The sequence below is a fragment of the Phasianus colchicus genome, chromosome 1, assembly GCF_987193195.1.
Source record: "Phasianus colchicus chromosome 1, bPhaCol1.hap1.1, whole genome shotgun sequence".
NCBI lineage: Eukaryota > Metazoa > Chordata > Aves > Galliformes > Phasianidae > Phasianus > Phasianus colchicus.
In genome coordinates, this window is record NC_143436.1 from 54,311,245 (window position 1) to 54,327,457 (window position 16,213).

At 44.5% G+C, this 16,213-nt stretch overlaps 1 protein-coding gene across 1 annotated transcript; it reads right to left on the reverse strand.

The window, feature by feature from the left end:
• Positions 1–385: 385 nt before the first annotated feature.
• TMEM263 (transmembrane protein 263) lies at positions 386–12,804 on the reverse strand. The gene is made up of 5 exons (XM_031600057.2): positions 12,672–12,804; positions 11,374–11,439; positions 10,278–10,409; positions 7,216–7,285; positions 386–2,976 (listed from the first exon to the last, which is right to left on the reverse strand). The coding sequence occupies exons 4-5, from the start codon at positions 7,277–7,279 to the stop codon at positions 2,690–2,692; spliced, it is 351 nt and encodes a 116-aa protein (XP_031455917.1). The 5' UTR covers positions 7,280–7,285; positions 10,278–10,409; positions 11,374–11,439; positions 12,672–12,804; the 3' UTR covers positions 386–2,689.
• Positions 12,805–16,213: the final 3,409 nt, after the last annotated feature.

Sequence of the window (16,213 nt, forward strand, 5' to 3'; positions counted from 1 at the left end):
CAAAGTCCGTGGCCCAGTCTTTTTCTGCAAAACTAGCAGTCATGTTTATCAAGATGATTTGTATGCATTTCCCATTTTGAAATGGGGGGGCTGGGAAAGTGTGAGTTAAAAAAAAAAAAATTCCATACTCTATTCAACTTCCTACAATCTTAAAAGCGGGTATCACCAATCCTCAGTTCCCAGGAGAAAAACGAAACAAAAAGCAAACAGTGAAGATGATTTTGCATTGTGTCTGTGCACAGCCAACAGCACAGTGAAGCGTGGGTTTTGTTAACAGCAGCTTGGTGCTATTTAGGTGCAGATTGCCTGGGCCACCGATACAGTAAGAAGATTCAGACATAAGCATTTACTGATCTGCCTTTCTCCACAAAGTAACTAAGGAAACTTTGGTAAGTCTGAAACAGCAACGATTTAATGTTTCACAAGTGTCAGGACAGAGTCAGAACAAGTTCTTAAGAAGGGACCTTCTTAAGTGAATGGAAAATATGCAGAATACAAGAAAAAGTTCTTCTCAAAAACTAAAACCATATGCCACAGTAAAGCATTTCAGTTACAAGATTCAGAAGTAATAACTACAGGACATGCTAAGAACAAAACATACCAAAGCACTGGCAACCTTTTACAGTTCTAACATTGCATCTCTCCTAACACGCTTGTTCTGCAGCAAGTTTCATAGCATAAAAATTAAAGAATGCCATAAAAAAAGGAGTAAGACAAGTTCAATGTTCGAGTATTCAGAAAACAGTGAAGGATTGGATTGAGTGTTACAAATCTTGCTATGCTTCTAAACAGCTGGCGTGCAGTGCTCACTGGTAGTGCCCTGGGGTACGCTGGAAACTGCCCCAGGCTCAATAATTTGCTGCTGGTGTCCAAGGTGCTCATCCCTGCAGCTATCTGGGATCTTTAAACTACGCGGCATTCCATCACCTTCTGACTATAAAAATAGTTAAGGACTGCATTTATTGCTTGACCTTACCTCATGACACACACTTCCAACAGTTTAGAGATAAGCAACTGGTGCAACTAAGAAAAGGAGCAGAGAGTTCCACCTGCTGTGTTTTGCTGTCCCCACTGCCCCAGTCAGTAAACCTAGTAATACATAATCATTACTGATCGCCAAGTCAAGCTGTTCCAGACTGCAGCTGAAGCACCACTGGCTCAGAAAGACAGGGTTACCACTGTACCATCATGTGCACAGTTTAATTTCAACATCCGTGAATACAGGAGCAAGTTTTAGACACGTGATATACTTTTGTTTTTTTTTTTTTCTTTAATTCCTAAAAAGTCTCTATATATCCTTGAACAACCACAGCTACCTGAAAAGTAAGCTTATAAGCTTAGAAGTTTTTGGAAGGAACACAACTTTTTAGAAAATACTGCTTATACAATGTTCACAGCCTTCTTATTTGCAAAGTCAGCACACACACAAAAAAAGATCACCAGCAGCTTCTACTTTAAGGCAACCTCAAGCTGCGTCCTTGGAGTGCATTTTGCCTCATACACTGCAGAGGACCTACAGATGTTCCCATATGAGGAGTGTCAGAGTTTGGCATTTGTCAGTAAACAGCTTACTCTGATTTTTTTTTTTTTTTTAAATGGGCTCACATGCCATTTTTGGTTTAAATAAAAGTACTGCATTTTACTCAAAATGCTAAGTATGAGATAAAGATGTAGTGAAAAAATTATTGCATTTGTTTGAACAGAGCAAGAAGCTAACCTGGCACATCATGGAGTCAAGACAAGAGCTTTGCTGGTTCTTCAGTGGTTTCCAGCTATACAAAGCAGTTTTTTCAAGTTACATAGCTGTGTTAGATGACTACAACCACCTGCTCACTTCCATTAAGCCATCATTATTTTCTGGTGTCTCTCAGAAGCTGATCAAAGCAGTTTCCACTTGCAGGAGACAGATGCCTATCATTAAATACACCTGAGATTTAGCAATCTTGTATTCAGTAAAAACTGAGCAAGTTTCAGGTATCTGGAGTCACAGAGTCTCTGAAGCTTGTTCAATGAACTGCACAGAAACAATAGAACAGCTCTTTACAAAGCTTCACCTAATAAAGAGAGATTCTTTTCTAATAAGGCATTTAGATTTTATTATCCCTTGTACCACACTGTCAAACTTTCTCACCTCCCATCTCCCTCTCATTTCCAATCTGTTTGCTTCCAGTTTGCAATGGCAGAGTGGAATCATTGAAAACTGTCAGGCTGTCTGCAAGTACTGTTTCCTACCTGTAACTACTGAGGCACATCCCATGGTGCCATTACACAGCTCAAGGATCCTTAGCAGGAGGATGCAGAAGCCACTGAGGACAGTAAGTGGCACCTCATCAAACTGATGATACGGCAGATTATCAACTTAAGTTTCTACGTTCACATTTCAGTCCAAAACTGCAGAAGACTTACAGTAAGTGAATATTCAAATATGCATTACCCCTTCAGACACACATACTCGCTCCTATAGTTATCAAGTGTAACATTTCACCAGATACAAAGCTTGAAACTAGGCCGTAACAAATCTTCATATGCTGTGCTAGCCAAGCTTCTTCTGTCCTTTCCGGATGAAATCAGCTTTCTCTTCAGAAGATAGTGTCTAAGACACATGGCTTCTCATGGTCCAAATCTTAGCAGATTTTAATGCCACCAAGGTAATATTCTAGAAAGTCAAATACTTCTCTCAGTTTTGGCTTTAGTCAGACTTGTCTTTTTTCTTTCCTGTTAAAGGCACTTTGCTTGCAACAGCAGATCCTACTGCTGTAACACCTCCAGCCACAGCAGAAACACTTCCTTTGACCAGCCCCACTCCCATTGAAGGCACTGATGTGACTGCTGTTTTGGTGATTTCCAAGCTCTTCCCTCCAATCCAAGCAACACCCCCGATCGTGGCACCCACAGCTCCCTTTGTCACACTGAAGATACCACCAGTCACACGAGAGAGCATACCGGGCTGCTGCTGTGGGTGGTCTTTGATTGAACCTGAGGGAGGAAACAGCAATCAAGTCAATCACGGTGCCACAATTAAAGCATTTTCAAAAGAGTTATGAATAAGTATTTCCTTTTACAGTCGAACAACCATTGCATGCAGTACATACTTACTTTACAGTTTATTTTTCTTGGATGCTCATACAACACCATTGTTCCAAATAGGAAAGTGCAGTGCAGTGAGATACATACACCTCAATGCTGTTTTCTAAAATGCAAGTCAACATAGGGTCTAGAAATATCAGGCACACAGTTTCCACATAGTTTTAAGTGTGGAAATCAGTCCTTGCCTGTACAACCACCAGCCTCTTTGATGCTGCCAAGTCTCGCAGCCAAGGGAGTCCACTTCTGGATCTCATTAACGGCAAGGGAACCTTGCTCCCCTCCAGTTCCACAGGGCAGGGTGACAACTAAATAACTCCTAGTTTAGCTCAAGAAAAGTGGTCCCCAAAGGCATTAACAGCTGTGCAGGCAGTGACAGGCTCCAATCAACAGAAATCCCACTGTGACAGAGAAACAAAAATCACTTTTTTTTTTCCTGCACGTTGTTGATCATGGAAGTCTGGTTTTCCTTTATGTTATGTTTAAGCTGTGTTTTGAATAATGGTTCCTTGCTGTGTGCTGGGTAAGTCAATTCACAGTTTCTGTTTATGGTACAATTACACAGCTTCAAACTAACGGAAAATACTGAAGTAATAGAAAGCCTCCCAGGTTACTACTTAGCCTCTTCGAAATTCACTAAGTACTTCATACTTCTAACTGTAGGCTTTTAAATCCCGAGGAGATGCACATATCTTACCTCTGAGGTGAACTAAGATTCAAATCCACACGCCACTACTGCATAAGATAATTTCATCTTCAAAGACCAGGACTTTTGGAGCAGTTTGGTTTGCTCCGATACTATGTTAACACTTCATTTCAGCACAGAAGAAAACATAACTCACTGTACCTAAAAACTGGCACATGTTGGCCTACAATACATTTTTGGTGTGAACCTTGAGGAATTTCTGGTCTTTGCAGCAGCACTGCATAGGTGTGTCTCAGCTCATGCCTTGTCAATTCCTCACCAACCACAAATAGCACTACAAAAAAGTTTCAGATAGAACCACGGCAAGAGACAGACATTTCACAAGAAATAAGGATAAAAGTCCCACTGTTTGTTGGGTTCTGTGTGCACATGCATGATTTATAAATAGCTGTAGGTAGAATATGAAAAAACAAGAGGAGGAATCAAAAAAAGAGCAAGCGGAATCACAATGGGCAGATGTAGGGAAGAAGTAATCTTAAAGACACAAGGGAGTCTGAGACAGAAAGAACACTCTCAGAAGAAGACAATGAACGTACAGAGAGGCTGGACAAAAAAATTAGATCTAAATCCAAAGACCTGTCAATATCTCCTGAGATATGCCACAGGAGGACCAGCAAAACAGGTCTCTGTTCTCCAAAAACTATTCAGGCTCTCTTAGTTGCTGACACCTGAGAAGACTATTTCTCCCAGCACTCATGAGGAAAACTACAGTGAATGACTTCCTACGTACATCCAGAGTTTATGGTAACGTTAAGAACTGAACCAGGAGTCAGAATTAATTAAAAAAAAAGTTCAGAGTTAAAGGGTGTGCCCAGAGTAATTCAAACAGATGCTGTCTAAATCCAAGAACTGACAAGTTCAGCAAAAAAAGGTATCAAGAGGAATAGCACAACTCAAGGAAGATAGAAAAAAAATATTACAAATGCTTCCATTCCATCTTATATTGGTCTCTGTCAAGAAACTGATACAGATAACAGAATGGCTTGTGGACACTAGAAACATTAATTGACAGCTTTTTACTTAAAACCAAGTAACTCCTGTAGCCTTCACTATGGACATCTCCAGCACAAACACACTGTCAACAAAAGCATGCAGAGATCAGAATTTATATTTACATACAAAAAGCCTTTAAAGTTTTTTTTAATTGCTGGTTGACTACTACTCTAGGATATGCATTCCTGATCTCCTTGATCCTAAGCAGCACAAGAAAAGTAAAGACAGCACGTTCCTAGATTCAAGGAGAAAATGCCATGAATTCCCAGCACAGGGGCTGACTGCCACAGTACCTCAAACCAACTTCCTGCTCAAAGTCAGACAGTGAACAAAGGTCAGAATGAATGCAGCCTGCAAACTTGGTGCCACCTGCAAACCAGAAGATAAAATACAAGAACAGTACTACCCACAGAAAGTATGAGCAGAAAGCTTTCTCTTGTTTGCATTTCCTTAAATTCTCCAGGCAGCATGCTGGACAAGCATCATTTGAGCAAACTGGAACTACTTCTGTCCTTAAAAAATAAAATTAAAAAATAATACCCAACAAGTTGGTTTCAGAATTGAACCTTTCCTTTAAAAATTCATGTTGGCAGCTAGTTCACAGAGCTGGTCTTTTGGCCAACACTGAACTGCATAGCATTCCATCCACATCCATCTTTTTGTGATGCTGTAAGCATATCACATATGGAGACATTGTATGACATTTTTAAAAAAGGGATGTTCAAGGGTATTCCAAGGGTTTTAACCAAGCTCATAAACCTTGAAGACTGTACATGAAAGAAAAGCAAAAGGGAAAAAATAAGTCCTCAAGGATGGTGTTGCTGTTAAAACTAGTCGGGTATCATTCCATTCCCCCTAGCTACACCAACCCCCTCCATCTGCTCAAAGTACATACTCAAATGCTTATTTTTGTATTAAGCTACTGTGCAAAAGTCCTAGTTATTCACAAGTTTTAAATAAAACCTTGCACATGAAAGCAATGACCGCGCTCTGCTGTTAACACTCTGAATCTGGACAAACTGGACAGCCAAGGTGAGTTTGGAGGGGTTCTGAGCACCCTGACCTAGATGCAGGTGTCCCTGTTCATTGCAGGGGAGTTGGACTAGATGGCTTTGAAGGATCACTTCCAACCAAAATGATCCTATGAAGCTATTCAATATGCTAGGAAGACAAAAAAAACCCCAACACTTCTACACTGTCATCTTCAACAAAAAAAATCAATTATAATTTAATCAGTCAGGCCACCATTCAAATTCTATACATGTGGTTTGGCATGTGTGAAACAATTCACTCTTCAAGGGGGAAGAAAAAAAACAGGAAAATAAGCTTATGAAGTTTGACTTGAATATATGACATACTAGGGCATAGGTTCCAACCAGACATCTGTTCTCAAAAACACTTCAAGGATCCTGACAACCCTACAAGAGCTTAACAAGTATTTTCTCTTAACAATATCCTTAAAAACCCCACTGTGCTACCAAAATCTATTTATCCCTTTCTTCTCATCTTCTTGTCCTTGTACTTCCTGCGTTAAGAATACAGCAAGTTATTCTACTTGATCCGCATCTACTTCAGCTGTGGATAATACTGCTGTTCAAGTGAAGTAAATTGTTCAGTTACACAATATGTAAAAGCTGAGAAAAAAAATAACCTGCGAACAACTAGAGCTTTAAAGTGTCATTATAAACCAAAGAATAATGAAACAGAGGAATCAGGACTTGCTGACCTCTACATGTTTACTATGTTTGGTATTAAGGTGAGAGAAGACGAAATACAGAAGACCTATGTGTTGAGAGTGGTTTTTGATCCAGCATGCCCCCAGCCACGCTACACAAACCAAATCCTCACAGTCCACAGCCTAGAAGGGAATACTGCTCATTCAGAATTTTTATTTCCTCTGCAGATATAACAAGACATTTAAAATTCATTTGGTTTGTGGGACCAAGATGTCCCTGTATTCTTTTTGTCATCTTCATGAAACCATGAGATTAAGCCAACCAGTGAGAACCACAACTAATTTTTATCATGGACAGAGTCCATGGAGTACTTCTCCAGAAGTAGAGACAGACCCATCTTGTCTAAAAGTCACAAATACTACAAACTCAGCAAGCATCCAAAAGGGTAGTGGGCTCTTTTCACCTCATATATGGATTGATTCAGACCTCTGGGAACTGATCTGCAAACTACATCCTTCAGTATCTACCTACCTTCTCTAACTTACCAGCAGAGTAATTTATCACAGTAAACTCAATGGTTAGTATCAGGACAATACAGAATGAACAAGAATCCAGGCCTATCCCATCCCAGAACTGAGTTGTTTACTGTTATTCAAAAGGTAACAGAGTTCAACTTGTAGATCCATTTTTAAAATAGATTTGATCTTTTGGCAAATTTCTGTAAACTTACCTGGTATTATGAAAACTAATACATACCTTCTGGTGGTTCATCATGGAGGTAGGATGAGACTTCCTGATGACTTTTGTCTGTTTGATTCATTGTTGCCTAAAAAAAATAAGTTCACATACACTGCAGATCTCTTCTGCCAAAGCAAGAATACAATTTGTGAATCTAAAAGTCATACAGCAACAGTTCCACAGACAAGGAATTTATTCCCCGTTACTAGATAAGCTGACATTTGCTGCCCAATTATTGCAGCAACTTTTTATTATGAGACTGTGCTGCTGAACTCTTCAACCAGACTGAGTAGTTGAGGAGGAGCCTTCCAGCAGGTCAGCCACTTTGACATGAGCAGCGACCCTACACCAAGCACACCTCAAGCAGCCACCACCATACAACAGCTTCTGATTATGTACTATAAAAGAGATGTGCTATAAAAGAGATTAGCAATCATAGTGGTGGATGCTGGAAAAACAATAGCAGTCTGCCTGTAAGACCCATTAGGACCTAGGAAGCAGCAGTTTAAAGAAACGAGTGCTTGCGGGAGGATTTGAATAAAGGCCAAGAGAAAAAACAAACACACACAAAAAAAAGGTGAAAGAAACATAATGAAAACACTCCATGTGGTGACAGCAGCATAACTGGAACAGTTTAACTATATACAAGCGTTCCAATGAAAACATCTCAGAAACAGGTGACACTAAAACAAAACAACAAAACCACACAAAACCTGCCATAAGCTGCTTCCTAGTGCAGCTCAACATTCTTCTACCTTTCTGCTTTGCCAGGGACTCCCGTATTTTCCTTCTCCCTGCACATATGCAGAAGCCCCTGAGATCACTCAATTTCCTCCTGGGTTTGCTGACAGCACCATAAGAAATGCAGCCCCTCCTGCCATGCCCATTTCTGCAGCTCAGGAGGGTGGATCTGAAGAAGGGATGAGGAGGCAGATGCACAACTCAAGGGTGGGAAGAGTCAGCCTGAAAAAGAGCAACTCCAACCCTCACAGCACAACTGTGAAGTCAAAACAGTGCAGTTAGAGCCAGCACCCGCATGCTAAGTGATAGATCTTTGGATGAGCAGAAAGCCTAAACTGAACATTAACAAGTCTTCACAATCACCCCTGAGGGGATCAGCTCACAGCTCAGGAAACAGGGGAACCTCGATACAAGAAGCTGAACAGGAAGGTGAGCAACAGCATCTATCACCAGCATGATTTGTGTGATGGCAATGGCAAGCAGGTGCCCTTCTGTCTTTTGATGTGGAAGAAGAGAAACAGGAAAGTGATTAACAGCACATCAGTATGGGAGACTAAATACATGAAAGCTAAGAGGCAATTTGGAAAAAAGCAGTTATGTAACTCCTGTTCTTTTATTTAATCACAACTCAGTGAGTTTGAAAAGAGCCTGACAGATCCTAGGAAGAAACAGAAGGGGAAATGAGTTCTGAGAAAGGACCGGATTCAGCACCAAGCCATTTCTTTGTGTTTGTCTCCTTTATTAAAAAGACCTAGCTAGCCTTACTTCAAACAAAGGAAAAATGGTGAAAATAATTTTCAAAATGACTCAAGGGAAACCCAAATGAATTAGTACAGAGAATAATCTGTATTTATAAAAAACTACCCCTATAATGTATTTGAATCCCCAATATCTAGCCTGCTTGCAGCTCCTAAACACATCCCAGATGAAATTCACTGCTTTAATTTCCAAGAACTCTGCCAACATCTCTTCATAAAAGCCTCAGAAAAATAATTTAACCCTCTAATCACAGACAGAATAACATCAGAGATCATAAGCAAGCTTAGAGGGCAGTTGGAAACTGGTTTTGAAGATGGTAGAATGCTAGGAACCATCACAAGATCCTCGCTGTTTTAGTATTTCCCACTGTTAAGAAGTTATCGGATTCAACAGCACCGACAGCACGTACAGCCCCAGAGAAGGGTCAAGAACCTACTGTGCGAGCCATCATACAAGTATTCAGTAAAGACAAGCCCTGTTCCGTGGAAAGAACTGGAGTAAGGTAGGCAAACAGGTAACTGTTTCGGAAAAGACTGCTTCACAGCTGTCTGTAATCCAAGTTAGACCACTGTCAGATTGACATACAGCTGCAAGCCAAGAAACAAGTGAAGCAATGTATTGATAGGGGAGCTTCACAGTAGAGTTTCTTGTTTAGGGACAAAAACAAAACCCTGCAGCACTCCATAAAAGCAGTGATGCATTCCCTCCCCTCTCTATCTTCCCCAGATGATCAAGGTTATGGAAATCTTGAATACAAGCTACTTTTTAAAAAGGTAGAGCAGAATTTTACACAATACATCACTCACCTTCAACAATCTAACGCAATTAGGACACCTTCTAAGCCACAGAAGTGCCTCATTCTCCTACAGCTCCATGGACTGCAGTGTCCTACTTCACATGGGTCAAGCACTGGTAACCTGCTGTTACCAGACCCCAGAAAGTCTTTTCTAGGTCTGTAAAAAGCAGCTAACAAAAACCAAGTCACTCTTGGTAGGACTGAATTCATTCTAAAGGGAAGGGAGCCTTGAGGGGCCTGGGATCAGAAAGTTGAGCACTGCTACAGTGTAAAAGGGAAAAGTGGATCACAACATCAGAAAACAAAACAATTCTTGCCACAGAAGAGACCTCTCAATGTACAATTCAAGTCTTTTGGGGTTTTTTTTTTGCAGCTCTTCAAAGAAGCAAAGAATCAAGATCTACCTCCAGCAAAGGACTGAAATGTTTTAGATATCTTGATGACAGCTTGACTCACGCTGCTTTCTTTCCTATTTAATGTGACAGGAGACTTTAGAATCTGAAAAACTCTTACAAACCCTGCATGCTGAACAGAACATAGCTCATCTGGTGAACAGGAAACTCCAAGCACAGAAGCACACCTCGAATCTGGCTCCCCTCCAGAGACTTAAGGTGAGGACTTCATTAACTAGAGGTCAAAGGTCTGGAACAATTCTCAGTGGCAATGACTTCATCCAATCCAAGAAGAAGGGGGAAGAATACCATTTTTCTTTAAAAACTGGAGTTGGCAAACAGGTTCTGCTCTTCTATCTTTAACATAATACCATCACAGTGAAAGCACTCACCTACAATTCAGTGTCTCCTTGGTGTGATGAGATCCAAGTGCTTATGTCCCACCTTGGAAGGGAGCCCACAGTCACCCGACTGCTGTTTCCTAAGGGAGGCTCCTCTTCACTCTCCCAACTAAAGGTACGTCCCTGCAAAGGAAGAGAAAGCAAAACCCATGATGGAACTGACCAACACCTGGTTTGTAAGGCATCTGGAGGTGCAAGGATAAGTTTTGCCTGGAGAATTAGATCGTTCAGACACAATATTGATTAAAGCATCTTGGAAACATCCAAGTTCAAATCCCCCGCACTCTGAATCTGCAAACACACAGAATGCAACAGCACAATTATTATCAGCATTGCAAGTACATGCAACTAGACAAAGACTGAGCATAACTTGGGAGCTTTTCTGACACATTTTATAGCATCTTACTCAAATTATGCTAATGCTGGAAAGAAAAAAAAGATGAAAAAAGGGAGGCTGGGGGAGAAAGGAAGCAAACATCTCTCCTTGGCATGTTCATCCTACGATGCTGAATTCAGTATCTTGAGTCACTGGTGGAAGATCCCTGCTTCCCTTAACACACACATTAAGTGACCCCATGGAAACAGACAGGATATGGGATCTTGATCTTGAGCACTGGTACAGATGGACAGCTGTGAACAAAACATCTGGGGCATGAGTGTTACTTCCCAATCTCTTCTCTCATCTGTGCAGATGAGCACATAAGCTTCATGCATTCTTACGTAAAGAAGCAAAAACAAATGTGGACCTTATGGGAAATTCTGAACAAGAACACAAGTGACTGGATGCTTTTTTCCCCTCTCTATGCTCATAAAGCCCCTCCTCTCCTCTCCAAAAAAAAAAAAGAACCCACTTTCTCAGTTGGTTTTGAAGAAGAAAGCACATACTTTCAAACTGTCAGAATACAAATATCCAGAAGCTTCAATGATTTATACAGTCGTAAGGAAAGAAGTGGCTCAGAAGAGGTTTTACGGTTGAGACCTAATGCTGTTACAGGACCCTGAGTGAAGGCTCCAGGAAGTGCTGGAGGTCCCAGTACAGCCATGCATACATCCACATCCGAGCCATTAAACACAAGAATTTCCTCACCAAAATATATTCCTTTGCGAAAGAGGTGTCAGGTCAGCTGTTTCCCCGGAGATTTTCTGCATCCACCTAGAAGAGAAGTGCTGCATTAATGACATCGTATGGAGCAGGGCTACCACTGTGTTCCTGCCACAGTGGGGAGAAGCTCTCAGCACAGCCTCCAGGAGCCCAGCTGTTATGAGATTCAGCTCTCTGAAACACCGAGGACACAACCTCTCCTTTGTGAGTATGGATGGAGCTCCTGGACAGCAGTCGGCACTGATGGCCATCAGCCTTCAGCTAAGCAGCACGTGGACACGCGTGCCACCTCCCTGACTTCGTGCAACGCTCACGGTGTCTCCCAGACTTCGCAGACAAACAGCCCCACTGTTTGAGCTCAGCAAACCCAGCCCAGTAGCTGCCAGCAGCTGGTTTCTCTCAGTGCCACTGCTCAGACGTCTGTGGGCAGCAGCACAACGACCCGAAGATGAGGCCAATTTCGCTTGGCAGCACTGCGCTGCTCCGGCGCTGGAACCACTCCTTGGGCAGAACTGTGAGCAAACCGACCGTCCCAGCTCAGCCCAGAGCCCGGAGGGAGCCGAGAACGGCCCAGAGCTCAGCCATCGTAACGCCCCGCAGGTTACACAGAGGCACGCTGCCCACAGCGGCGCGGAGCAGGCCGCCTCCGTTCTGCCTTCATCTCCCGCAGAGAACCACGTCTCCGCTCGGTGCCCGACCAGGCTGGGTCCCCACATCGCTCATACAGACAAAACCAAGCGCTTCCAGGCTCCTCTCCGTGCAGCTCAGCTTCAGGAGAGGGTGGAAACAGAGAGAAAGTTACGCGGGAAACATCCCAACGCGGAGCAGCATAAGGAAACGGACGGCACGGGAGGCCGAGCAGCGCGTCCCCGACACGGAGAAGTTTCGGGAGAGCAGAGCGAAGCGCTCCTCCCGCTGCCGCGGGGCTCGGGCGGAACGGCGGCCCCAGGCGCCACGCAGGAGGCGGCCGCCCCGCCGCGTCCCGCCGGTACCCCGAGCCCCGCGGGCCGGCGCTGGGCGGCGGCACTGACGTGGCACCGAGGCCGCGGCGCAGCGCCGCGGCCGCCCTCCTTCCCCCCTCCTTCCCGTCCTCACGGCGCGGGGCCCCGGCAGGAAGCACAAAGGCTGCGCCCTCCGCGGACCGGCGGCCCCGCGCGGCCGCGGCCGAGGCCCTCCGCTCGCTCCCCGTCCCCGAGCGGCAGCGGGAGGGCGGCGGAGCGCCGGACGGGCGGTCGCCCTCCCGCCCCGGGATAACGGCGGCCCCCCGCTCGACGCCCACTCACCGCGCGTCGCGGCGAGCGCGGCGCGACCCGGCCCGGCGGAGACTTTACTCCCGCTCCGTCCTCCGCTGCCGACGTGGCGCCCTCCGCCGCCCGCCCCGTCGGCGCCCGCAGACCCCGCCCCAGCGCCCGGCGCGGCCCCTCGGCGGGCGGGGGGCGCGCAGGCGCCGCCGCTCCCGCCCCCTGCCCGGCCCGCGGCTCCGCGCCGCCTCCGGGTGCCTCTCGGGAGGGTCGGAAGTCGCGGCCCCCGCAGCGCCCCGCGGCGCCTTCGATCGCTCGGGGGAGCGACCCCCGAGGTGGGGGAAGACGTATCGGAGTGTCCTGAGCGAGCTCGGCTCCGACGCTGCAAGGAGGCCCTTGTTCCCGGAGGTCCGCCCCTGCTGTTCCTCCAGACGCGGGGATCCCGTGGCTGCCGACCATCCCTTGCATTGAGGCCCTGTCCCTGTGCCATACTTGACACGCAGGCCCATCTCTTCGTGTTCAGCATTTCCTCCATAACGCAGCCAGTCCTCCATAACCTTTACAGCACGAGGCACCTAGCGATAGCAGCCCTGCTTGTGCCAGGGGCGTTGGAACTTGATGATCCTTGAGGTCCCTTCCAGGCCAAGCCATTCTGTGACTCTGTGATCTGAAAACTCTTCACCTGCTATGATCTGAAAATGAAAGGCACCACAGTGATAGAAATCACTCTCCTTCGGGTTCTGAAAGATGTGGGGTGGAGCAGAGGAGCACACGAGCCAAGCGCTGTGTGTGAGTGGGCAGCCTGCGTGCCCTGAGCCCCCCAGCAGCAGTGCCCTGGGACGCAGCTCTGCGGGCACAACAGGAGCTCCCCGACCCACACCTCGGCAGGGGGAAGGGCTGGGCTGCAGGGATGGCATCTCGGTGACTTTCTTCTTATTTCGTTTTTCATGCATGGAACCTTTACATCGTCAGTGATCTCCAAAGGTCTGTTGTGAATATATTCCCGAAAGACCTCTTCAATACTTAGCTTTCATGCTACATAAATAGCCCTCTTTCACTAGAAATAGCTATTCCAAAACAGAAAAAAAACATTCAGTCTTTCCCTGTGGAGGAGTGGTCCCTTCCCTTAAATTATATGTTTTTAGGTTGTCTGTGAATGCACTATGATTACGGATGAAGGAAAAAAATGAAAGGAGGTCAAAATATATACATTTTGTATCCCATTATTCTGATTATGGTTACTTCTCTGGCTGCAGTAGCTGTGGGGAACTGCAGCCAGACTCAGCATTTCACTATGCTGGACTCAGTGCAGACTGCCCTGAAAGCAACCATTCTCATCCAGTGCAAAACTTCATTAAAGATGTGAAGTGTGTCCCCTCATGGCCCCCCTCATGGCTGGCTGGCAGTTTTTTTTCTCCCTTTGTTGGCATCAGTCATGAAAAGACAGAGCTGTGGAGAGAGCATCAGTCTCCTGGATCCAGTGAGGTCTGTGGGACATGCCTGGCCAGCAGACTCCAGTGGGACTGCTCTGCAGGAGATCTGAGAGAGGAACACAAGAAGGAAATGCATGAGATACTCTGTCTGTGCTGTTTCAGTTCATTTTTAGAGATAGCTGTCTCTAGGCCAAACGGAAAGACCACATAGGATGAATGGATGATGGATGGATGGATGGATGGATGATGGATGGATGGTGGATGGATGGATGGATAATGGATAGATAGATGGATAATGGATGGATGATGGATAGATGGATGGATGGTGAGTGGAAAGAAGGAAGAAAAAATAGGAGAAAAGAAGAAGGAAGGTGATCTATCCAAGATTTGTTGTATTGGGAATGGTGAGGCCAGTGGCCAGTGTTACCTTACTAACAGAAACAAGACCAGCATACACTACTCACACATGTACAGTGTCTTCACTGCATATGAGGAGACACGCTTACTTAAGTGTGATGCCTCTCCTGCAGCTGCATCTTGTCTCATAGAAAACGAAACTGTCTGCTAGGAGTACTGGGTGACTGCAAAGCATGGGGAAAGAAAGTCAGAGATACACATGGTTCTGGTGATGGGTCAGAAAGTAACAGGTCACACAGGCTGCTGAAGTACAGTACTGGATACCATTATGAAGCCTAAGTGTCCTAATGCCTTTCTAGAACACAGCTGACTTCAGAGTTGTAGCAATACAAACTGGGAATAAACAAGAACTCATTTTTGAGTCTTTGACTGTAACTGTTTTTTTCATGTGAACTCACTGGTTCAAACCACTATCACAATATGAATATATATTTTTAAAAAATTATCAGGAAACATGATGAAGTCCCTTCCAACCCAAGCCATTCTATGATTCTGTGATTTTTAGATTGTACAATCTGTTCACCACTGAACCATTAAACAACTGTTTCCAGCAGAGGGGCCATTAATGAGCTTGTTTCAAGCTGATTACTTGGTGCTCAGCATCATCTTAATTGCTATTTTAAATGTACATTCTGCTATTTAACCATGTGGTGCACTGATGTTTACAAAGGTGAATGGATTTTCTCGTCTCCTTTTATAGGTCAGACACAGTGCCCTTCTGGGGTCAGGTGCCAAGACTGAAGCCACGCAAGCCCTGAAGCAGTCTGGATCTCCTGCTCGTCCTGCTGGGTGGCATTTTTTCTGTGCAACAGAGACAGTGCTCAGGTGGGCATTGAAAAACCTGGAACAAAATAATTTCTTATAATGAAGTATTACTTAACTGAACGATAGTTCCCTGTTTAATCTATTCATTAAGTTTTGTTGCCAAGACACAGAAAGGTTTCATATCTGTGGAAGTGCAATGGGGAATTTAAAAATGTACCTTTGATAGGAAAATGACCAAAGTAATTGAAGCAATTTCTCAGAGTACAAATTAAATTCTAATAGGAAGCAGGATTGTTCCTCCTATCACGCTTTTTTTACATTATCAGCGATTATTTGATGTTCCAATCTTATGAATATGAGCAGTCATGAGTAGCATGAGCAAAGTTTGCTGAAACAAATGAGCCTGGAAAGGTCAGCTCCCTGCCTTGGATAAATAAGGTGAGCTGTACCACTTCTGTTTAGTCTCCTAGGTGTGGTGTGCTGCACAGAAGAACAGCAACTTTTTTTTTTTTTTTTTTTAATCCTCTTTTAAACAAGTCCTTCTTGCTGTTTCCCATCTGTGTGCTCTGCTTACTCGTGTGTATGCATAATGTTTTGCTGTGTGTTAATAAGGCTGAAGGTTGACTAAGAGTTGGGTGTGTGCTTGCCCACTTTTGTAGCTTCTGAAGAAAACTGCTGGCATGGAAACCTCCCCCAAAAGACTGACATTTCAAATAACATGCTGAACAAGCTGTCCTAAATATGAAGTCAGCTGAAGTGTCTCTCTGCCATGCTTCCATTCTTGTTGTGAAATAAAACATTAACACAGCCGGATTCACCGATCTGCATAGCAAGAAGGCCTTCCATGTTTCTGAGGTTACAAATGTAGCACAGATAGAACCCAGGCCCGCAAGCATGCTGCTTCTTGCTTTTGTCTCCCAAGTGTTCTGTGCAGAGCTGTGTATCTCCTATCAGTTTAGATATTCAGCT

Bases quoted from the DNA above. Each gene is read 5' to 3' on its own strand.
- TMEM263 (XM_031600057.2), bottom strand. From the start codon at position 7,279: ATGAATCAAACAGACAAAAGTCATCAGGAAGTCTCATCCTACCTCCAT. The intron at 2,977-7,215 runs GTATGTATTAGT...TTCCTCCCTCAG, and splicing joins CCATGATGAACCACCAGAAG to GTTCAATCAAAGACCACCCA.